The 21,478-nt window shown below is 42.9% G+C and overlaps 1 protein-coding gene across 1 annotated transcript in view; it reads left to right on the forward strand.

Moving 5' to 3' along the window:
• Window positions 1-21,478, forward strand: part of HSD17B2 (hydroxysteroid 17-beta dehydrogenase 2) — a gene marked incomplete at both ends in the record, with an annotated part of 48,824 nt that overhangs the window by 21,859 nt on the left and 5,487 nt on the right. The window contains 2 exons of the mRNA XM_081031455.1: window positions 12,433-12,645; window positions 17,486-17,671. Coding sequence (XP_080887581.1) covers window positions 12,433-12,645; window positions 17,486-17,671 — 399 coding nt within the window. The remainder of the gene's footprint in view (window positions 1-12,432; window positions 12,646-17,485; window positions 17,672-21,478) is intronic.

A 21,478-nucleotide genomic window follows, 5' to 3' on the forward strand; every position in this document is an offset into this window, starting at 1 on the left:
ATATAGCATACTAATGTAAGATGTTCATAACGGGAAATTTTATGCGGCACCTAGGGAAACTATACTGTCTTTCCAATTTTTCTGTAAATCTAAAACTGCTTTAAATAATTAAAATCTATTTTTTTAAAAAGACCCACTTTACCTTGAGATCTTAGGCATGAACTGAGGTAACACATATAAACATAAAGCTCTCAAACTTTTGGGACTTAGTTACCTTGTATGGGACAAAATTCATTAGCATGTACGTGCTCCACCCATTCCCACAGCAGCCTTGTTTTGTGTTGGTTGCCATATGCCAATGCAAATGGGAATCCACTCTCAGGAGAATGCTGAATAAATCAGAGTCCTCTGTGTACTCCAGTTTCATCTGTGAATATAAATTTGGGAAACCTTTAATAAGTTAGATGCATGTCAAAAAATGAATGGATGAATATGGTCATTAATAAAGGATCTGAATTTTACCTGTTTGTGGCCCATCAGTGCACCATTGGCTATAGTTTGAGAATTTAATTTACTTTGAAAATTTATTGAATGTCTGATACAAGTCAAGCACTGTTGTTGATAGCATAGGGATAGAAGTACAAACAGTCTCTGAGCATAAATCATCGCTTTATATTCCACTAGGGAAATAAGAAAAAAGCAATTCAATTAACAAATGCAATACTTTTGAATTGAACAAACAACCAAAAGGCTGAGATAAAAAATAATGCAGTCTAAGATTTGGGATGGGGAATGGTGCAGGTTGCATCCGGTGGGAAAAAGATTCTGAGGCACAGTTGACCATGCAAGATGTTTGTTAAGGAAGGAGGGCCCTAGGATATGCACCGATGGAAGGGAGAAAAGGAAGCAGGATCGCCAATGCCACGGGGAGCTCTAGGATGGGAATGACCCTCTGATTTCTCCCAAGTTGGGCTGAAATGGATAGGCCTGTGTGCTTCTGCACTGATCAGATATTGGATGTGGACCACATTCGGGAATGTGGAAATGTAGCTGAGACAATCCCCAGAGGAGCTGACTTCTGAAGGATGTCTGCTGACAGCATTCACAGAATCTGGGGCAAGTCCTTCCTAGAAAGGAGTCTGGGTGGTATGTCACAGGAATGTCCACCCTGGGAGGTAGGGGACATCTACTTTAAACACAATGGTTGGGACATTTAACCTAAGGCCTGGAGGATGAGAATGACCTAGCAAGGCAAAGAAAAGATGAAGTATTGTATGTGCAAAGGTCCTGAGATAGGAAATAAATTAGTACTGATACCGCTGATTTGAGCCTCTTGGCACATTCTAGGCACCAAATAAAATATTCTTTTTCCTTCCCAAGGTGCATCTTTTCTAGGTTCCTGATAACCATCTGTATGTTTCCTTAAGCTGCTGTGTGTTTCTGGTGGTGCTGGAGTCAGCTTGTACAGGCTCTAGAGAGTCCATTGCTGAATATTCAGAAATGTGGGGAGCTAATTGTTAAACAATTGACACCTTAAAATTTGTCTTCATCGGCTCTACAGGCTGCTGTAACAAAATACCATAAGTTGGATAGCTTATAAACAACAGAAATGTATTTCTCGCAGTTCTGGTGGCAGCGCAGTCCAGTGCTGGTGAGAGAGAGCGAGCCCTCTTTCCAGGTTGCTTACTGCAGGTTTCTCTTGTATTCTCAGGGCAAGCCTCAATAGCCCCTTCTTATAAGGGCATTAATCCCATTGCTGAGGCGCTATCCTCACGACCTAATCGCCTCCTAAAGGACCCAGCTCCTGATGCCATTGGGACTAGGGTTTCAACATATGAATTTGGGGGATGGTCATTGCTTTTAGGCACAGAACTAGGGAATATGTGATGTTTGAAAAGAAAATAAATCACGCATTCACACTGATACATTTAATTCAAATATAAGATGACAAGACTTTTACTGGTTTGATTTTAGACTTGTATCTCTTCTATTTTAGGCTAAAAATCTTCGTTCCCAATGCCATTAGCATAATACTTCATTTGCTTTATTCTCGACATACATGGGACAGTTCAAAATAATTACAATATTACTACTAATTTCGGTGCTAATGAGTGCAGTTTAAATTTTGTGTCAGTTTTCACAATTTTGGCTAATAGATGCAAAGGAAATATTAGAAGTAGAAAACTCATTACTTGTAAATCGTGAATGAAATATGAATGGAGGCAACAATTATTAATGTCACTAACGTAGGCTAAACTTCATGTGAAAGGTTGATGGGGATATATTGAATACACTGATCAGTTGGCATCACTAAAAGTGGGACATACCTTAGCCTTCATCTCCTGACATGGTACAGCAGAAGGCACCCAGCACGGTGCACCAGGCCATCTTAAAAAGAAAAAAAAAAATTAAATTTAACTAAGCCTCTAGATTTAACTTTATCGGAAATACAAAGGACAGAGGAGAAGGTCGCCAGCACAAGGAAGTAATTCAACAAATTCAGCATGTGGGCATGAACTAAAGGGCAAATGCCTCAGTATCTTCAACAAGTAAATGGCATAAAAAAGGGGGGAGAATAGAATCGGATAGAATAAATGAGGCTTAAAGAGACATGAAAACCAAATGTGATATGTGAACTTTATTTGTACCTTGAGTCAAACCAACTGTAAGAAGACATTTTTTTAAATAAGCTGGGAAATGTGAATGCGTGCTGGGTATTCAAAGATATTGAACAAAAATGGTTCATCTTATCAGGTTTCTAATGACAATATAGTTAAGTTTAAAAAGTCCTTGTCTCTTAGTGGTGTATACTGACCTATTTATAGATTTATGGATAACATGAAATTAAGTGTGGGATTTGCTTTAAAATACAAGAAAAAGAGAAAGTGTGTGGGAAGGACATAGAAGAAACAAAATGTTGGTAATTCTTGTAGATGGAAGGTGGGTACATAGTCCAGAATACAATACTCTGCTCTATTGTAGAAAATAGTTTTTAAAAAATTGAATTGGTAAGGAATAGCAAAAAGTCCGATGTGATCAAAGATGTGGGTAAGGAAGAACAAAGGAAAGTTCGAGTATGAGGATGTGTGGCAATTAGGATACAAGTGGGACAATGGAAGATGCCTCCAGAAATGCAGATTAGAATCAGATCGTGCAGTCTTTGATGCCGGTTAAAAGAACTTGACGTTTAGTCTAGGGGAGGTGAAAACCTCTGAGGCTGTGAAGCGGAAGAGAAGTAGACTTTGAGATCTCCCTTGAGAGGCGGAATCAGGTACTGTGGGCCTGATGGCAGAGCAGGGCAGGCAGGCTTGAGGAAGGGGAAGTGAGTTCAGGAAACCAGTGTAGTGCAAGATAACAGGGAAGATAGATGATGGTGGCTGGACTATGTATGATACTTTCATTTAATCAGCTGATCACTTTGTCATTTGGCAAGCATTTAGTGAGCCACTACAGTGCTCAGTGCTCAGCACTGTCTTCAGCACAGGGGCTATAGAAGAGTGACCTAGGTATCCCAGTAGAGTCCTTGCCCTGATGTGGGTGACTTAGTTCCTTCTCTTTGCTGCCTGCGTTCTTCTCCATGGAATGCTCACTAAAGGAGGGGACTTGAGTTCTCTATGGCCTGTGATTCTTAGAACTTTCCTATTTGTAACATTCCTCGCTCTGTATTGTAATGATTTAACTAAGGCCTGTCTTTCCCTTACACTGGGCTTGCTCAGCCTCAGAACTGTTGCCATTTGGGGTCAGAGAACTCTTCGTGGTGCGGGCTGCCCTATGCGCTGTAGGATGTTGAGCAACATCCCTGGCATTTACCCCCTGGATGCCAATAACATTCTCTGAGTGTGTCAACCAAAACACGTCTTCAAACATTGCCAAATATCCCAGGGAACAAAGTCACCTCTGGTTGAGATCCCTGCCTTAGATCAATGTTTTTCAACCCTGGCTGCATGCTGGAACCACCTAGAGAGCGTTAAAAATTGTTGCCAGTACTTGGCTCCATCCAAACCAACTAAATAAGACTCTCTGGAGGTGGGGCCTGGGCACTGACATTTTTTGGAGTGTCCTAGGGATTTGGGCGGTGTTCAGGATTGAGAACTTGTGTCCTAGGCAGTAAACTTCATAAAGGTGGGGTGATGTCTCTTTTTTATGGGGATATTTCTAGGACCTAACACAGTGATCCATGAATGAATGAATGAATGTAAAGAGAGGCAGGAAGAAGTTAAAAGTGGCATTTAGGGAAAGCCAGAGCACCACCTTTTTTTATGGTCATGGATATCAACGGTTGGATAGACTTCTTATTTTCTTTCTTTTTTTTAAGGAGGTGGGTATTTGATAGATTTTTTTTAAAAAAAAAGTATTCTCTGAGTCTCTGCAAAGACACTGTAGAGGAAATGGGGCTAGAAAGTCCTGGCTGAGTCCCCTAAGTTCTGCCAAGAGAGAGTTTTTCCACCTTTGTCTGGATACTGGCCTCTGGTCTTGGCAGAGGATTTCTGAAATCCTGGCCATCCCAGCTGACTGCCCAATAATCCCCAGCATCAATTTCGGGATGTCAGTATCAAGAGTTACATCTAGTGGTCCTTAACTGGAATACTCTCAACAGGTGTAATACAAAATTTGGGACAATTATGGTTTTATTTTCTGTTGCTCTTGAGTACGTATAGCCCCAGCTTGGTGCTGATCTGAGGGCAGGCTGAGCTTAGATGAGGTGGCTGTTTATTTTTGTGCTTTTCTTTCTTCAGTAAGGAGCAGAAGAGGAGGTATGGATTTAGATGCCAAAGTCTTGGTATGCAAAGTATAGGTACTGAATGGAGGTGAGCATTGGGAGAGAAGACGTCGGCCCTGGGTACCTGGAAGGAGGGTGATGCCATTTAGGAGAATAAGGAATTCCAGAAGGTGAAGCAACTGGGGGCAATTGGTGATGAGTTCTGCTTGAGTATGGGGTGGCGGCAGGCGGAGTTCAGGAGAGCCATGAGGACTGGACTGTGGTCTGGGAATCCAGCCAAGTGCTCAGACCCCCCAGGGCTACTCTGATTGGTTGCCTATTTTGCAACAAGGCTAGGAGTTGTTTCCTCATGCACCACTGAGAACGAAACCATTGCATTTTCCCTTCTGGAAGAGCAGCTGTAAGCAGTTTACGCTGTTGCACAGGTGATGGGAGTCCATTCTCTGTGGAGGGAGCTGGCATCAGTGATGGGAACCCCTCTCTGGAAGACCGCTCCCATCATTGGTGTCCCCACTTTTTACATTCCCCTTCCCCTGTCCAGGTGCTCAAGGAGACAGTGACTCACAGCGGTAAAAGAACATGCTTTATAAAGAGCAAATCTGGGTTTGAGATCTGACGCGAGTGCATCCCAGCTGGGCAGCCTTGAACAAATATTTAATATCTCACATCTCAGTTGCCTATCTTAATATAGGAATAACAATAGTATGGGAGAATTAGAGATTGTATTCCAGGAAAAATGCATTTATTTTCATTAAAAAATTGACATAAAAATTTTTTTCCCCAGGGCCTCACCACCCAACAGTTACTATCCTTTTAGAGAGCTACGGGCAAGGTAGAGGGGTTGTTGTGCTGCAATTGTCAAGCATTTTGCTCTTCCAGAATTAGGAGTTGAGCCTTACACAGCCCTCACGGAAGTCGTAAATTCACTTGAGTCTCATTTATCTACCCTTTGATCATAGCTTAATCTACTTTATAGGGAACAGGCAGTGTCAACATGAGGGTGGTAAGCTGATGGATGGCTTGTATCTTAAAGAATGGAGGGGAAAGGCCTTTCCTCCTTAGTTTTTTACAGGTATCCAGACAAACAGCTTTTGACCTAGAGAACATGTGTGAATGGGACAACGTATATCAAAGATCTTGGGCTCAAAGGCTACAGGGGTGTGGCAGGTCACATTGTGATTTATTTTTAGGTATGAAAAGTGAATACTTATTTAGAATGAGAACAGAAGCCATAACAATATTTTTATGAACTAACTACTGTATACACCTTCATAATATTATTTTAAAGTTATTTTAACTATATACTCTTTTTTAAATATATATTTAAATTTTTTTTCAATTACAGTTGACACACAATATTATGTTAGTTTCAGGTGTACAACACAGTGATTAGACATAGATATAAGTTATGAAGTGATCACCTCAATTAATCCAGTACTCGCCTGACACTGTGCAGTTATTACAATACTACTGACTATATTCTCCATGTTATACTCTCTACATCCCGATGACTATTTTATAACTACCAGTTTGTTCCTCTTAACCTCCTTCCTCTCTTCACCATCTGACCAATGTCCTCCCAGTTCAGCAATCATTAAAATGTTCTCTGTATCTATGAAGCTTACATCTGTTTTGTTTGTTCGTTTATCCTGTTCTCTAGGTTCCACAGATAATATTATTGACTATATTCCTTTTGCTATACATTATATGTCCATCACCGTTTCGTGACTACGGATTTATACTTCTTAATCCCTACACCCTTTTCAATCCCCCCCCCATACCCTCCCATCTGGCAACCATTAAATGTTCTCTATAATGTGTTTGTTTGTCTATTTTGTTTTTTAGATTCCACATATAAGTGAAATCACATGGCATTTTTCTTAATCTGTTTGACTGTCTTGACTCAGCACAATACCCTCTAGGTCCATCTATGTCAACATTTCATTCTTTTTACGGCTGAGTAATATCCCATTGTACACATGTACCACCTCTTCTTTAGCCATGCATCCATTGATGGACACCCAGGTTACCTCCATATCTTGGCTATTGCAAATAATGCCTCAATGAATATATGGATGCCCATGTCCCTTCAAAGTAGTGTTTTGGGTTTCTTCAGATAAATACCCAGAAGTGAGATCACTGGGTTCTTCTTTGTCTCTTATTATAGACTTTGTTTTAAAGTCTATTTTGTCTGGTATAAGTTTTGCTTCTCCAGATTTTTCCTGTTGTTGTTGCCATTTTCATGAAATATCCTTTTCCATCCCTTTACATTCAGTCTGTGTTCTTTCAATCTGAAGTGAGTCTCTTGTAGGCAGCATATGTAAGGGTTTTGCTTTCTTATCCATTCAGCAACCCTACCTTTTGATTGGAACATTTAATCCATTTACATTGAAAGTAATTGTTATTAGATATGTAGTTATTGCCATTTTATTATTCATATTTTTAATCATTTTTTTGTCTTAAAGAAGTCCTTCTAACATTCCTCTAAATACTGGTTTGGTGGTGATGAACTCCTTTAGCTTTTTCTTATCGGGAAGCTCTTTATCTGTCCTTTGATTCTAAATTATAGCTTTGCTGGGTAGAGTAATCTTGGTTTTCATCACTTTGAATATCTCATGCTAATGCCTTCTGGCCTGGAAAGTTTCTGTTGAGAAATCAGCTGACAGTCCTATGGGAGCTCCCATGTAGGAAACTAACTGTTTTTCTCTTGCTGCTTTTAAGAGTCTCTCTTTGTCTTTAACCTTTGGCATTTTAATTACGACGTGTCTTGGCGTGGACCTCTTTGGGTGTATCTTGTTTGGGACTCTCACTACCTGGGCTTATGACACAACTGTTGGTATGCTTGATGTCCCAGAGGCCCCTTAAACTATCCTCATTTTTTTTGATTTTTTTCTTTTTGCTCTTCTGATTGTGTGTTTTCTGCTGCCTTATCTTCTAAATTGCTGATTTGATCCTCCGCTCTATCTAATCTACTGTTGATTCCCTCTAATGCATTCTGCATTTCAGTTATTGTGTTCTTCATTTCTGACTGGTTCTTTTTCATGTTTTCTATCTCCATTTTTATGTTTCCTATTTCTTTGTTGAACGTCTCCCTGAGATCATCAAGCATCCTCATAACCACCAGTGTTTTGAACTCTTGAGTCTGGTAGATTGCTTGTCTCCATTTTGTTCAGTTCTTTTTCTGGAGCTTTGTTCTGTTCTTTCATTTGGGACAGGTTTCTTTCCTTGTCTTGCCATGTTGGCTGCCTGCCTGTGTTTGTTTCCATGTGGTAGGTAGAGCTGCCATGTCTCCCTGCTTTAGTAGAATCGCCTTATGTAGTAGGTGTGCTATGAGGCCCAGTGGCACAGTCTCCCTGGTTACATGAGCCAGGTGCTCCTGGTGTGTCCCTTGTGTGGGTCATGCGTGCCCCCCTGTTGTAGCTGAGACTTGGTTGCTGCTTTCATGTCAATGGGAGGGACTGACCCTTGGCCTCTTTGGTTGTGAGTACTGGCCATGACTACAGTGGAGGGGCTGACCCTATGGTGCAGGATTTGCTTTTGCAGGGCTCCGGTGCCTTCCCAGACTGTCCTTTGAGTGTATCATCTGCGGAGGAGGCCAGCTGGTGCTCAGGAGGGGCTCTGACCCAGGCAAAGTTCAGCCGCAGCCTGTGACCTGCCTGGGGCCACCTGGCATGAGCCACAAAGCATTCCGCAGATGGCTGCTATCGCACTGGGCTTGGTGGTGCCCAGGAGAGGCCAAGCCTCAAACCAAGGTCAGCTGCCACCAATACTGGGCTTGGGGCTGCTCAGCAAGTGGTATGGGGCAAACTGAGGCCAGATGCTACTTGTTTGGGGTTTGTGAACCTTTGCGAGATTTAGGAACAGGCCATTTGTATGGAAAAGCCACTGAGAGGCTTGAGTGGGCCTGCAAGTTGGGTGGGGCGAGGTCTCAGACAATTACCAAAGCTAGGGGAAAGGTGTCAGCCAGGTTGATGGAGACTCACATATGATGGCCACCTGCGTCTACACACTGAGACGGGGATAATGGCTTCTGCCAACAATGCTGGGGAGAAAGCTGCCCCACCAGCTCTTGCCTGGAAGCCAGATAACTTAGTTCCTCCCTATATGTCCCTGGCACCTTTTGAGCTGCTGCTCCAGTGCTGGAGTTCAGAGTGAGTGAGTTTGTCAGCTTGTAAGTCCCAGCATGGGCCCTTTAAGAGGAACACTGGGATTCCAGCCACCCTCTGTCGCACTCAGCCACTGGTGGGGAATCTTCTTCCCAGCTCTAGAACCCTGGGCTGGGGAGCCTGGTATGGGGCCAGGACCCCTTTCTCCTCAGGGGGAACCTGCACAGCTGAGATATCCCTCCTGATTTTTAATGGTCACACACGGGTGTCCTTAGTTGTAGGACATCTGTTCAGCGAAACTTCAGGTAATTCTCAGCAATGGTTGTTCTGTAGCTTAGTTGTAATTTTGAGGTGGTCAGGGGAGGCAAACATGAATTTACTTACTCCGTCATCTTGACCACATCCTGGTCACATTATTAAGCAATGCTGGCAGTGGAAATGTGTGCACAAGATGGAGCATTGAGCCTTGTTCTAACTGAGAGAATGGCCCATATAAGGAGGCAGCCACTGAGGAGGAAGCCACTCAACTTCAACTCAGAGGAATTGTAGGAATGCAGCCTGGAGTTGGCCCATCTCCCGGTTAATCAAGAAAAACCACGGACTTGGATTTTTAGGTGAAATCATCTGATTTGAAGTATGTGTTTAAATTTTTACAAAACACACGGTGTGGGCCAAGCCAAACACATATTCAGAGTGTGTTCTGCTATTGATACAGAGAAGGTCTTCAATTTGTGTGTGTTCATGTCACTGTTAGAAGTAAAATGCCAGTATGAAAAAGGGCCTTGGTACTTCTGAAGATACCCACCTGCCGAGGAGCTCTGCCCGAAGCAGCTATTGGTCAAAGGCTTTATTGACAAAGTGGGGACATAGAGGTGCTTTAGGGACATGGTCTGAGAGAGATGGGACTGCTGGCAGAAAGAAGAGCCATAATCCTTGGCTGATCCATCACTATGGTTGGAATAGCTGTGATGACCTTCTGAAATAAACGCTGAACTGAAAACCCTTTTGGTTCCAGGAACTAGAAGTAGCCAATGAAAGAATGTTTAAAAAGTTTCCACTTATTTAACGAACACTTGGATAGCGACTGCCATGTGCCAGGCCCTGTTCCAATTACTTAAACATATTAAATCATTTAATCCACTAACAACCCTATGAGGCAGTTCCTAGTATCACTCCACTTTACAGATGAGGAAACTGACATGTAGAGAGGTTAAGTGATTGGCCAAAGTCACACAGCTGATAAGTGGCAGAATCAAAATTTGAACCTACGTGCCCTGGCTCCAGAATCCAGGCTCTCACCATTTTTCTCTGCTGCATTTTTTAATAGGGAGAATTTTATCGAGTAGTGAAAAATTATGGTTTATGGCTTTGAAGACTATGTAGAATATGTAAAACTGGTTTATATAATATTAATTTAAAATTAGTTGTCAAATTATATGTGCTATAACTGTAATTATTAAAGAGCAGTGTATAGAAAAAAGACTAGAAGAAAAAAACAAAAAAATGTAAAAGTTATTCTAGATTGGTGAAGTTATGCGTAATTTCTTCTTTTACTTATCTCACTGCTGATCTTAAAATTTGTTTTCTTCTTCTTTTTTTTACTTATATGATGTTTTAATAATGACTAGAAACCATTTAAAGGCTTGCAGACTTTTCCCCCTTCATCCCTCTTTCTGAATGTAGCATCCAACTTGTGTCCAAGAACACGTGCAGTCTTATCTTTACAACATGGGGTGTTTCACTCAAGGGACCTGATCCTGAAGAACTCCTAAACTCAAATTATTCACAACTTGCCTAGTTTAAGAGTTGACCCAACAAATGATGGGATAGATTTATATTTACCAGCTAATATGGCGCCCCCATGTGGCAACAGCAGAAATCTACTTACAGTTAGAACAGTTTTGAAACTACGATTCTTAACTCTTTTGAGTTAAAGTGATTTACGTTGTTTCCGTTTTGCACGTAATTTGAGACTTTATTAATACTTTTAGAATAAATCACTATTTCAAATTCATTCCAATCTTGCACAAATGCGACTCTAGTCTTCCTTGCTTGCTCCAAGTTGATGGGTTTCCAGGCCACTAGAGACAGAATGATCTCAAAGGGCATAACTTAAAACCAACCCCAGCATTTCCCCCACTCTGCTGTTGGGGTAGGCATATAACTCAACAAATGTTTGTTGAGCATTTCTTTGAGTCAGGTACCCACAATACTAGTGACACAGGACTCTCTGTTCTTAAGGAATTCACATTCCAGTGCCCTCCTAAATGCCCATTTAGTCAACACATGCTTTTTATTGACCACCTACTATGTGCTAAGCCCTGTGCTCTGGAAGAAGTGAATATTTCATACTCTAGATGTTTATATCCCAAGCCCTGCGTGGATTCCAACCTCTGCCATGTCCCAGCTAAATGACTTAATCCTTCTGTGTCTGTTTCCCCCTCAATAGTAAAATGACTTACCTCCCAGGGTATATTGGAGGATTTCATTAAGTTAATATGTATAAGGCTGTCTGGCACTTGATGAACACTCAATTTGTACTAGGTATGATCATTTTCAGAGGCTACTATTGGGTAACTGATAAAACCCTTAGTTTTTTCACGAAGGCCCCAGCCTCGTCTTTGGGTTTCTGGAGTACACAAGGGTTATCCTATCTTGGCAAGGAGTGGCTCGCCAGCCACATACTTTCCCGAGGTCTTCTGACCCCTGTACAAACTTACAGCCTTATGACACTAGGGCCAGCACTGCCTGATCTCTAACATTGTAAATCAGAAATTATATCTGGGTTAGAGCCACAATGATGTCTGATAATAGCCATGTATAACATGCTGGGCCTATGCAAAACATCCTCTGTCATCTTGACTTCCAAGGTCAGCCTAGGAAGGAGATATTTTTATACCCCCACTTCCCAGATGAAGTGGAGGTTCCACACAATTATATGTAATATTTCCTAAGGCTTAGACATGGAAGAGGTGGAGTCTTAACCAAGGTGTTTAGCTGTCAGTAGAGTCAAACAACCCATCTACCAATATTGTGCATGTAAAGACCTGAAAACCAGGAGGGATGACATAGTTTTGTTAAGAAAATGAAAAAAGAAAAAGACTTACATAATAGTTACTTGGAACAGGCACTGTGAAGCATGTCACAAATATTAACTGATGTAGGTACCACCATTAGGCCCATTTTATAGATGAGGAAGTTGAGGCACAGAGCAGTTAAATAACCTAATCTGGGTTGCACAGGTAGGGATGGTGTGGCCAGGCCTTTATGCTACCCTTTCTCAAGAGTAAGTGCAAGCAAATGTCCTCCTGTGAACTTTGGCTTTATTCATTCACTGTCAAATAAAAAACAAATCCAGATTTAGTAAGGAGAGATTTTATTCTCTCCTAAATTCTTTGGCCACCAGTCACTCCTGGACCATCCCCCCATCAGTGTTTCCCCTTCCATGTATGGTTCCACCCCAAATTCTCCCTCATCTTCCCCCTTTTTTAATACAGAGAAATTGGTCTGTTGCGGCTTCTCTGCACATTTTCCACTTTGCAAATCAAGAAACTTCCTCAAGACCCACTCTTTCCAGAGTGGACCACCATGCAGTGTTTCCTTATTAAATAATTTCTCCTGCCCTCTTGGCTTGAGCCCACTTTGTCTTGCCTTGACCCCTTGCAGGTGGCGATTCCGGGATTGGCCATGCTTTGTCCAAGTATCTGGACCAGCTGGGCTTCACAGTGTTTGCCGGAGTTCTGAACGAAAAGGGATCAGGAGCAGAGGAATTGCGAAGAACTTGCTCCACGCGCCTTTCCGTGCTGCAGATGGACATCACTGACCCCCAGCAGATAAGAGATGCGTACAGCAAAGTGGTGCAAAAGGTGCAGAACAGAGGTATGCCCGGCAGCCACCCGCACCCTCACTTGCCCCCACCTCCTCGCACGTGCCCGTCATGGAGTGGAGCCTCTAATTACCATTGCGCTGCTGGTGGCTGACTGCACCTGAACGCCTGTACTGAGCACATGCCACGTGCGTGCGGTGGCCTCTCGTAGACATGAAGACGTTAGGAATCAGTCAGGCGTGATCCATCCTCACAGAACTTACAGGATTCTTTATCCCTTTAATCATCGCCCCCACTGCTCCCTCCTCATTTCTTTCCTGCCACCAATATTAACATGCATTAGACTTAAAAAAAAAAAAAAGCTTAGTAATCACTGTTCTCCCTTAGCCGCTGCCCTTTCTCTTCCTTTCCTTCATGGCCAAGCTCTTTGGAACCCTGCTGCCCTCCGTTTTCACTTCTTCACTTTCAATTCCGTTTTGGCTCTCACCATGCCTCTCTAAAGGGTCTGGCCAAGCTAATCAGTATTCTCCCAAACACCCAGCTCTTAACTTCTCTGCAGTGTTTTAAAATGTGGCAATCACCTTTCCTGCCGTGGCTTTGGGGTGGCCAGCCCCCTATTGCCCTCCTTGTTCTCCGATCATTCTGTCTGCTTCTCCTGGATGAACCTCTTCTACCACCCTCCCCCCTTGCCCATAGATGTGAATGTTACTGAGGCTCCAGCCCCAAACTTTCTACTTCTTGTTTTCTATACTATTGTCTCCCTATACCAAGAATTCTCACCTGGGGAGTGTTTGAAAACACCTATGCTTCGGCCTAGGATGGGCTACCTAAGTTCGGAGGCCCAGTGTAAAATGAAAATTATGTGGGGCTCCTTATTTAAATAAATGATTGAGACTTTAAGATAGTGCCAGCAGAGAATTGACTCAAGCGTGAGGTCCTTCAGGAGCACTGGACCCTGTGTGACTGCACAGGTCACACACCCGTGATACCCACCCATCCTGAGCACCCCATCCCTAACCAATTATATCAGTATGTACATACACTAACTCAGCTAATCCTTCAAGAATAAGGCTTGTACGGTTGCCCGCCTTTTGCTGGGCATGTCAGCTGTAAATAAGATCCTATTTAGGGGGGTCCTGGTATCAGTATATTTTAAAGCACCCCAGGCGACACTACTGCTCTGCTAGAATTGAGAAACACTGAGATTTAAGCAACTGTGATTTAAGTAACTTCCAAATCTGTATTACCCACCTAGCCCTCTTCTCAACATCCAGAACTATATGTATATATGGTTATCAACATCCCACCTCGATTTGTCAAAAACCAACCTCATTTTCTTTTCCTCTGTGGCCAGTTTGCAATTCAGTTTACCCTCCTGCACCCCACGGCTCAGATGCTGGCACTGCCACGTCATTCAAGCAGGCAACCTGGGGGTCGCTTAGACCTGCAGCTACCCTGGATCCCTGCATCCTTGTGATTCTGAGTCCTGTCAATTCTACCTCCTAGATCTTTGTCATCCCAGCCCCGTCCTATCATCTCCAGGCAGCTATGGCTTAGAGCAGGCCTCCATCTCCCATCTGGCCTCACAATGGCCTCCTTGCATCTGGGCTTTACCTTCCCCATTACTTTCCAAATGGAGCATGGTCTTTATAATGCGCACATCTTAGAATGTGGTCCATCTCTGAACAACCCTTTGACATAGAGCCTCCACATCTTGGGTTCCTCCCATGAGCCAGGCCTGTGGTCTATGTTTTGCTTTGTCTCATTAAATGGTTCAGTGATTCTCTATCCACTATCAAATCAAATCTAAACAAGGATTTGAACGCCTTTCAGGAGAATGGCCTCTGCCAAACCCTTAATCTGCAATACCTGCTGATCCACTCAGTAAATTCTGAATGGTTTCCAGAATAGAATGTTCTAGTTCATATCTTTGCATATCCAGCCTCCTCTTGCCAAAATTTCCTCCTTGTCTCACTCCCTTTCTCCAAGACTCTTGCCTTCCTCCAGCTGCAGACGCTATTCCCACAGGAGACCTGACTCAAACATAACATCATTCACTTTGTCTTCAGGCCACTCCCTCGTACCCGTGTTACTGCATTATTATAAATATCTGTTCATCCCCCACTCCTTTCCACTAGGTTCCCTGACAACTAGAACCATGTTTCCATCAAGATTCTTTCAGATGCAAGTGACACAACCCAATTCAAAATTGCTAAAGCATAGAGGGAATGCATTTGCTCATGTAACCAACAAGTCCAGGTGGCTTCGGGCGTGTCAGAATCCAGCTTAGAATTCTGTGGCAGGAGTTGCCAAACCATGACCTTGCCTGTTTTTTGAAATGCTTTATTTTTAAATAATTGTAGATTGACAGAACGTGGAAAGAACTGTACGGGGAGATCCTGTGTGCCTTTTGTCCCGTCTCCCTCAATATTAACAGCTTGCATAACTATAGTACAATAGCAAAACCAGGAAGTTGGCATTGATATAATCCATAGAGTTTATTCAGATTTTCTGTCTATGCATGTAAGTGTGTGTGTGACCTGTTTTTGTACAGCCCGTGAGCTAAGGATATTTTTTACATTTTTAAATGGTTAAAAGAAATTGGAAGAGGATTTTTTTTTGACACATGTAAATTATATGGAATTCAAATGTCAATGTCCATACATCAGGTGTTATTGTAGCACAGCCACGCCCATTCGTTGACAGATAGTCTGGCTGCTCTCACACAATAATAGCAGAGTTGAGAGATAGTATGACCTGCATTGCTAAAATATTTACTACCTGGCCTTTTATAGAAAACGTTTGCCGACTGCTGTTCTCGGGGCATTCTCAAGCTGCCGTCTGCGTGTTGACAGGTTAAAGGTGTGCATTAGGCTGAGCGAATTAAAACCCTCATTTGGAGACGCGAGTGGAGGCGTCCTCTTCTCCCATCACCATCTTCAGGCTAGCTGTCGAGCCTTCCTATGTGCCAGGCATTCTCTCGCTGTATGCACCCAATCATTATTGTGTGTAAATGTCAGACCACCAACTCAGGTGTGCAAGAAATCATAACTTTATTTTCTATAATGGAACTCAGTTTCTATTTTGAGCCCTCTTTCTGCCACGTGGCAAAGCCCATTTCTGTCAGCTTGAGCTTTACCTCATTTCTCCGGGGAAGCATCTAAATTCCTGGGGATGGGACATTTCATCTTGGACTGTCAGTGTTTCATGCTGGCCCCTGTGGAGATGCCCAGCTCTCCATGGACTCCTCACATAGGTTGGCTGCTACCTACATCCTTGATGCCATCAGACACGCACTGTTAGGGCTGGTGCCTCCTCCTGCCATGTTGGTGCCTTAGCCAGCACCGAGGCTTATTCCTCTCCTGCACATACCACAGCTTCTCACACCTGAGTGTGTATGAGGATCACCTCAAGGGCAGGTTGTAGCAGATGCTGAGCTTCAACAATTTCTGATTGCTAGTTTCTGATCCAGCAGGTCTGAAGCAGGGTTCCAGAACTGGCACGTCGAACAAGTTCCCAGTTGACGAGGATGCTGCTGGTTCTGGACCACACTTGAGAACCATTGTTCTAAATCACGCTGAGGCATGGGGGATTCAGAGAATTTGCTTCCGGTCTGTCTAGCTAAACACACCCCTGGTCCTGTCACCTCTGTTTCTCCCAGATAAAGAAGACCCAGTTTTCTCACCTCTGTTTCAGATCCCTCACCCGGGAAACATCTGCAGTTTTAGTGTTGCCTCTTTCCTACTATTTATGGCAGGAGTTCCCAAGCTTGCTTGGACATGGGAATCACCTGGGGAATTTTACAAACTACCAATGCCAAGTTCCTCTCTCTCCCCCACCCCAGAGTTCCTGATCTAATTGGTTGAGGTATAACTTGGGCATTGGGGTTCTAAAAAGACCCCCAGGTGACCCTAATGTTCAGTCAAGGTTCAAACCACTATGTGGGGACAGTGGTTCTCCAAGTATGGTCCAGAACAGCTTCGGCATGACCTGGAAACTTGTTAGAAAAGCAGATTCTCAGGCCCTGCCCCAGATGTCCCAAATCGGATTCTCTGGAGGGGGTCCCAGCAATCTGTGTTGGAACAAGCCCTCCTGGTGATTCTGATCAAAGGGATCAGGCTGGTTGGGGGAAAAAATAGGGCTCTGGACTCAGCAATCTTCTTATTGTGTTTCCCCGAAAATAAGACCTAGCTGGACAATCAGCTCTAAGGTGTCTTTGGGAACAAAAATTAGTATAAGACCCGGTCTTATTTTACTATAATATAAGACCGGGTGTAATATAATATAAGAACAAGAATAATATAATATAATACAATATAATATGATGCTGGGTCTTATATAATATATTATAAGACCGAGTCTTAGATTAATTTTTGCTCCAAAAGATGCATGAGAGCTGAGTGTCCAGCTAGGTCTTATTCTTAGGGAAACACAGTGGTTCTTGGCCCTTGTGCTCTAGTTTTCCTGTTTCCCTGGATTAGGAATTCTTCTAGTCTAACGAAAAGGGAAGGCAGGCTCTTATGTCATCCTGCATTATGTTAAAGATATTATATGGTCTTTACACATTCCTTAGAGAAAGAAACATAAGGTAGACTCTTACTACCCTTCCCCTTAATGTGTCATCTCTCTCCAGATGTAGCAAATCTCTAGCTGCCTGGATGTAGGAAAGGGCTTTGAAACAAAAGAAAATACCTCCAAAAAAGCACTGCTTAATATTTCACAAACACACTCCCCACACAACCCCTTAAGGTAGGTAGTCGTAGGTATTCAAGACTGAGGTTAGAGATTTTAAGTGATCTGCCTAGATCCTAAATCTCCAGAACTTGAAGTGTTAAAAAATCGTCCTGCTCTCCAGCCTTACCCAGACTTAAAGGCGTTCTTTCCTGTTCTCAGGACTGTGGGCTGTGGTCAACAATGCTGGGATCCTGGGCTTACCCGCTGATGGGGAGCTCATTCCCATGACAGAATACAAACGATGCATGACGGTGAACTTCTTCGGGGCCGTGGAAGTCACAAAGGCATTTTTGCCTCTTCTTAGGAAATCCAAGGGGAGGCTGGTGAATATCAGCAGCATGGCAGGTAAGTTGGTTTTTTCCCTGGCGTGCAAGACATGGTTCGCTGCATTCTTTGTGGGCTGAACAGGAAAGCAGGACACGCTCAAACAGGGCTGGGTCAAGATTAGTCAAATTGTATGTTTACTGTTGTTCTTAATACAATCAAAGCTTTCTCTGCTTTTCAAATTTTTTCATGTGTGAACTCTTCTAACTCATCTATTCATTACTGAGGATTTAAGGGTGTTGCATATCTTTGAACGTGACTGTCCACTCACAAGCTTCCTTATATAGACAGGACAGGAAATCCTACAAATGGTTAATGTCAGCATTGCAGGTAATGTTTTCAACCTTCCCAAACTCAGCAGACTCTTTTTCTCCCTGTAAGATGAGTGGGCAAATGTTTCCACACTGTTGGCATTGTCAGAGACTGATGTCACAGTTGGCTGCTCTGAGTATATTCCCATAAGATCATTCCCATTATTTTGCAATCTCAAGGCAACTGGGTCAGGGCATGCTATTTGAAAACACACCTCTCTCCATTTCAATCAACAGTCAACAACTTGAGTCAAGGGTTTAACAGTCTTCCTTTCATAAACAATGCTCATGTAGGTGACATCACATTTATGTGATAAAAGATGTCCTCTAGGAGTACTTGGAAAGCTGGGGGCAGAGTGAGCCTAGATATGGACAGCCAGTACTAGGTATTAAGGTCAGCTCACACAGTTTGTTTATTTATTTGTTTGTTTTGTTTTGCAGGCGGGGTGGGGGAGGATGAAAAGCAGGGAGGGAGGGTATATGCACCATCAACCCAGTTGTATTAGTTTACTATTGCTGCTATGACAAATAACCACAAATTTAGTGGCTAAACAATACAAATTTATCTTACAGATCAGAGGTCTCACTGGGCTAGAATCAAGGTGTCTGCAGGGCTGCATTCCTTCCAAAGTCTCTAAGGGATAATTAGTTCCCCTGACTTTTTCAGCTCCTGGAAGCCACCTGCATTCCTTGGCTCATGGCCCCTTCCTTCATTTTCCAATCTCTCCTTGACTCTGACCCTCCTCCCTCGCTCTTGGAAGGATTAGGTTAGGGTAGAAACATGTTTCTTTAAATTCTTCTCTAGGAGATGCACAGAAGAGTCAACCACATTGTTAACATACATCCTTCTCTCCCACACCTCCTATCCCTAAAAAAAGGAACAAGAAACAGAGTGAAAAAGACATCATGTAGTTATACAGGTAAAATAAGATTTCAAAAAGGAGAGGAAGGCAGCCAAACGGAGTGGAAATAAACTGCCCAGGTTTTGATCCGGTCTTTACCGCTGACATTTTTATCTTTTTTTAAAATTTTTTATTGGGGAACAGTGTGTTTCTCCAGAGTGCATCAGCTCCAAGTAGTTGTCCTTTAATCTGGCTGTAGAGGGCGTAGCTCAGCTCCAAGTCCAGTTGCTGTATTTCAATCTTAGTTGCAGGGGGTGCAACCCATCATCCCGTGCAGGAATTGAACCGACAACCTTATTTTGAGAGCTTGCGTTCTAACTAACTGAGCCACCAGGCCACCCTGCCACTGACAGTTGAGTGACCTACGACAAAGTCCTGGACCCCTGAGTTGTAACTTCCTCATTATACCCTAGGGATCATAGTAATTGCTTCTTCTTAGGGCTGTGTGAGAGAGGAAATGACACATGTTAATCATCAGTCACACTTGGCATAGCGTGAGTTAGAGACTCAAAAGCCATCTGCCATGACATTTGGGAAGGGGCTGGCTGTATATATCTACCTGTAGCTTTTTATCCTGCCAGGTGCTGGTATCATCACCCCTGATTGTGACCCTAAGTTACCATCCATCCTGCTGTTCCCTGTCACACACTAACCCCTAACAGGTCACTGCTTTTAGATTTGACCCTACCTTCTTTGGTAGACTTTTATCTGTTGTAATCATACTTATGCTCCCTCCCACAGAAATGAAATAGCTCTTTAACCCAAATCCTGGCAGGGTGGTTAGATAAATATTTAACCAAGGATCAGAGGAATTGAGAGGCAACTTTTTGATAGGTTGTGCAAAGAGCGGGTGAAAAATCTTTATGTTGAGAGATCTAAAAACTTTTTCCTGGCCAGTTTCCTCTTAAGAAATTACAGTCAAACCTGTATACGACTGCAAGCTCAGCTTGAATAGAATGGTTGGAAAAAAAATAAAAAACCTTACAGAACGGCTCAGGCCTCAGCAATTTTGAGCCAGTTGTGATTTGAATCCTCTTCTATTAAGTAGCTGAGTAATCTGGGGCAGGTCACCTCACTTGCCTATGTGTCAATTTTATCGTCTGTTAATGATAGGGTGACCCAGCACCTGAGCCTAAGGCAGTGTTTCACAGCCTCAGCATTATTGATGTTTGGGGGAAGGCTAATTTTTTTTCTGTGGGGCAGCTGTCTGATACATTGTGGGATGTTTAGCAGCATCTGTGTTCTGAACCCACTAGATGTAAGTAGCACCCACCCCCAGGGTTGACAAATCTTCAGACATTGCCATGTGTCCATTGTGTGTGTGTTGGGGGGTGAGTCACCCCAAATCGGCCCCAGTTGAGAACCTCTGGTATGGGCTGTAGATGTGAATGTATTGTGTGGTCTGAGTGCTTAGCATAGTTGCTGGTTAAAATGCATAAAAATTACTTTACACCAAAGTGAGTGGCCTTGGAGATTGTTACAAGTCTATAAATTACAGGTATCCAGCCAAGTTCATGGTTCCACTTTGAGCTGGGTCTTAGTCTAGAGAAGTTTACGGTGGGGTCATTGCTGGACATTTTCTTGCTGAGCTGGCTGCCTTAAGGGAATCATCTGGCTAATCATTCGGCCGGTCCCTTAGTTGCTCCGTGATCTGAGAGGAAGCCAGAGCTGAGTTACTTCCCTGAAACTCTCACGCAATAGCCAGGGCTAGTGTAGGCCAAAGGGAAGAGAGTATAAAGAGACTGAGCAACTTTCTCTGGGCAAAGTTGTATTAGATGCTTACATGCCTAAAGTCATGTAATTCTTAATTCAATAAGGTCTGCAGGATGTGGGTATTTATTCCTTTTCTATATCAAGCACACTCTAACCCAGCATCATCCAGCTGGTAAGCGCTGGAGTCAGGGTTGGTAACCCAGTCTATCATATCAGTTTTACTCTAAGTTCTACATTTCTCTCACTTTTCCAAACTATCAAGCAAGGACATACTAGGCAAACAGGGGCAACACCACCTCCCCCCCCCCAAAAAAAAACCCCAAAAAACCAACAACAACACCATAGACTCTAATTCTAGTGTTTAAATGATTAGGAAATGTTAGCAATTTAAGGCTGTCTCTTACACTGGTGCTTCTCAAACACTAATGTGTGTAGTGGTCACCTGGGATCTTTGTTAAAATGCAGATTTTGATTAAGTTTGGTCTGAGTGGGGAGGAGCTAAGAGTCTGCATTTTTATAACTAGTTCCTAAGTGGATGCTACTCGTTCCTGGACAATTTTTTCAAACTTCAGGTGCATTAGCATCACCAAGAGGGCTATTTAAAAACAACTGCAGGAAATCAAAACTACAATGAGATAACATTTCATACCCACGAGGATGGCTATAATTAAAAAAAACAAACAGAAAATAGCACTTGAGGGCAAGAGTGTGGAGAAATTGGAACTTTCTCAATTGCTAGTAAGAATGTTAAATGGGGCAGTCTCAGCGGAAAACATTTGGGGTTCCTCAATAAGTTAAACATAGAGTTACCGTATGATCCATTAATCCTACTTCTAAGTATATACTCAGGAGAACAGAAAACAAGTGTTTAAACATGGATATTTATAGTATCTTTATTCAGA

This window comes from Rhinolophus hipposideros, assembly GCF_964194185.1.
Source record: "Rhinolophus hipposideros genome assembly, chromosome: 21".
In the NCBI taxonomy this organism is placed as follows: domain Eukaryota; kingdom Metazoa; phylum Chordata; class Mammalia; order Chiroptera; family Rhinolophidae; genus Rhinolophus; species Rhinolophus hipposideros.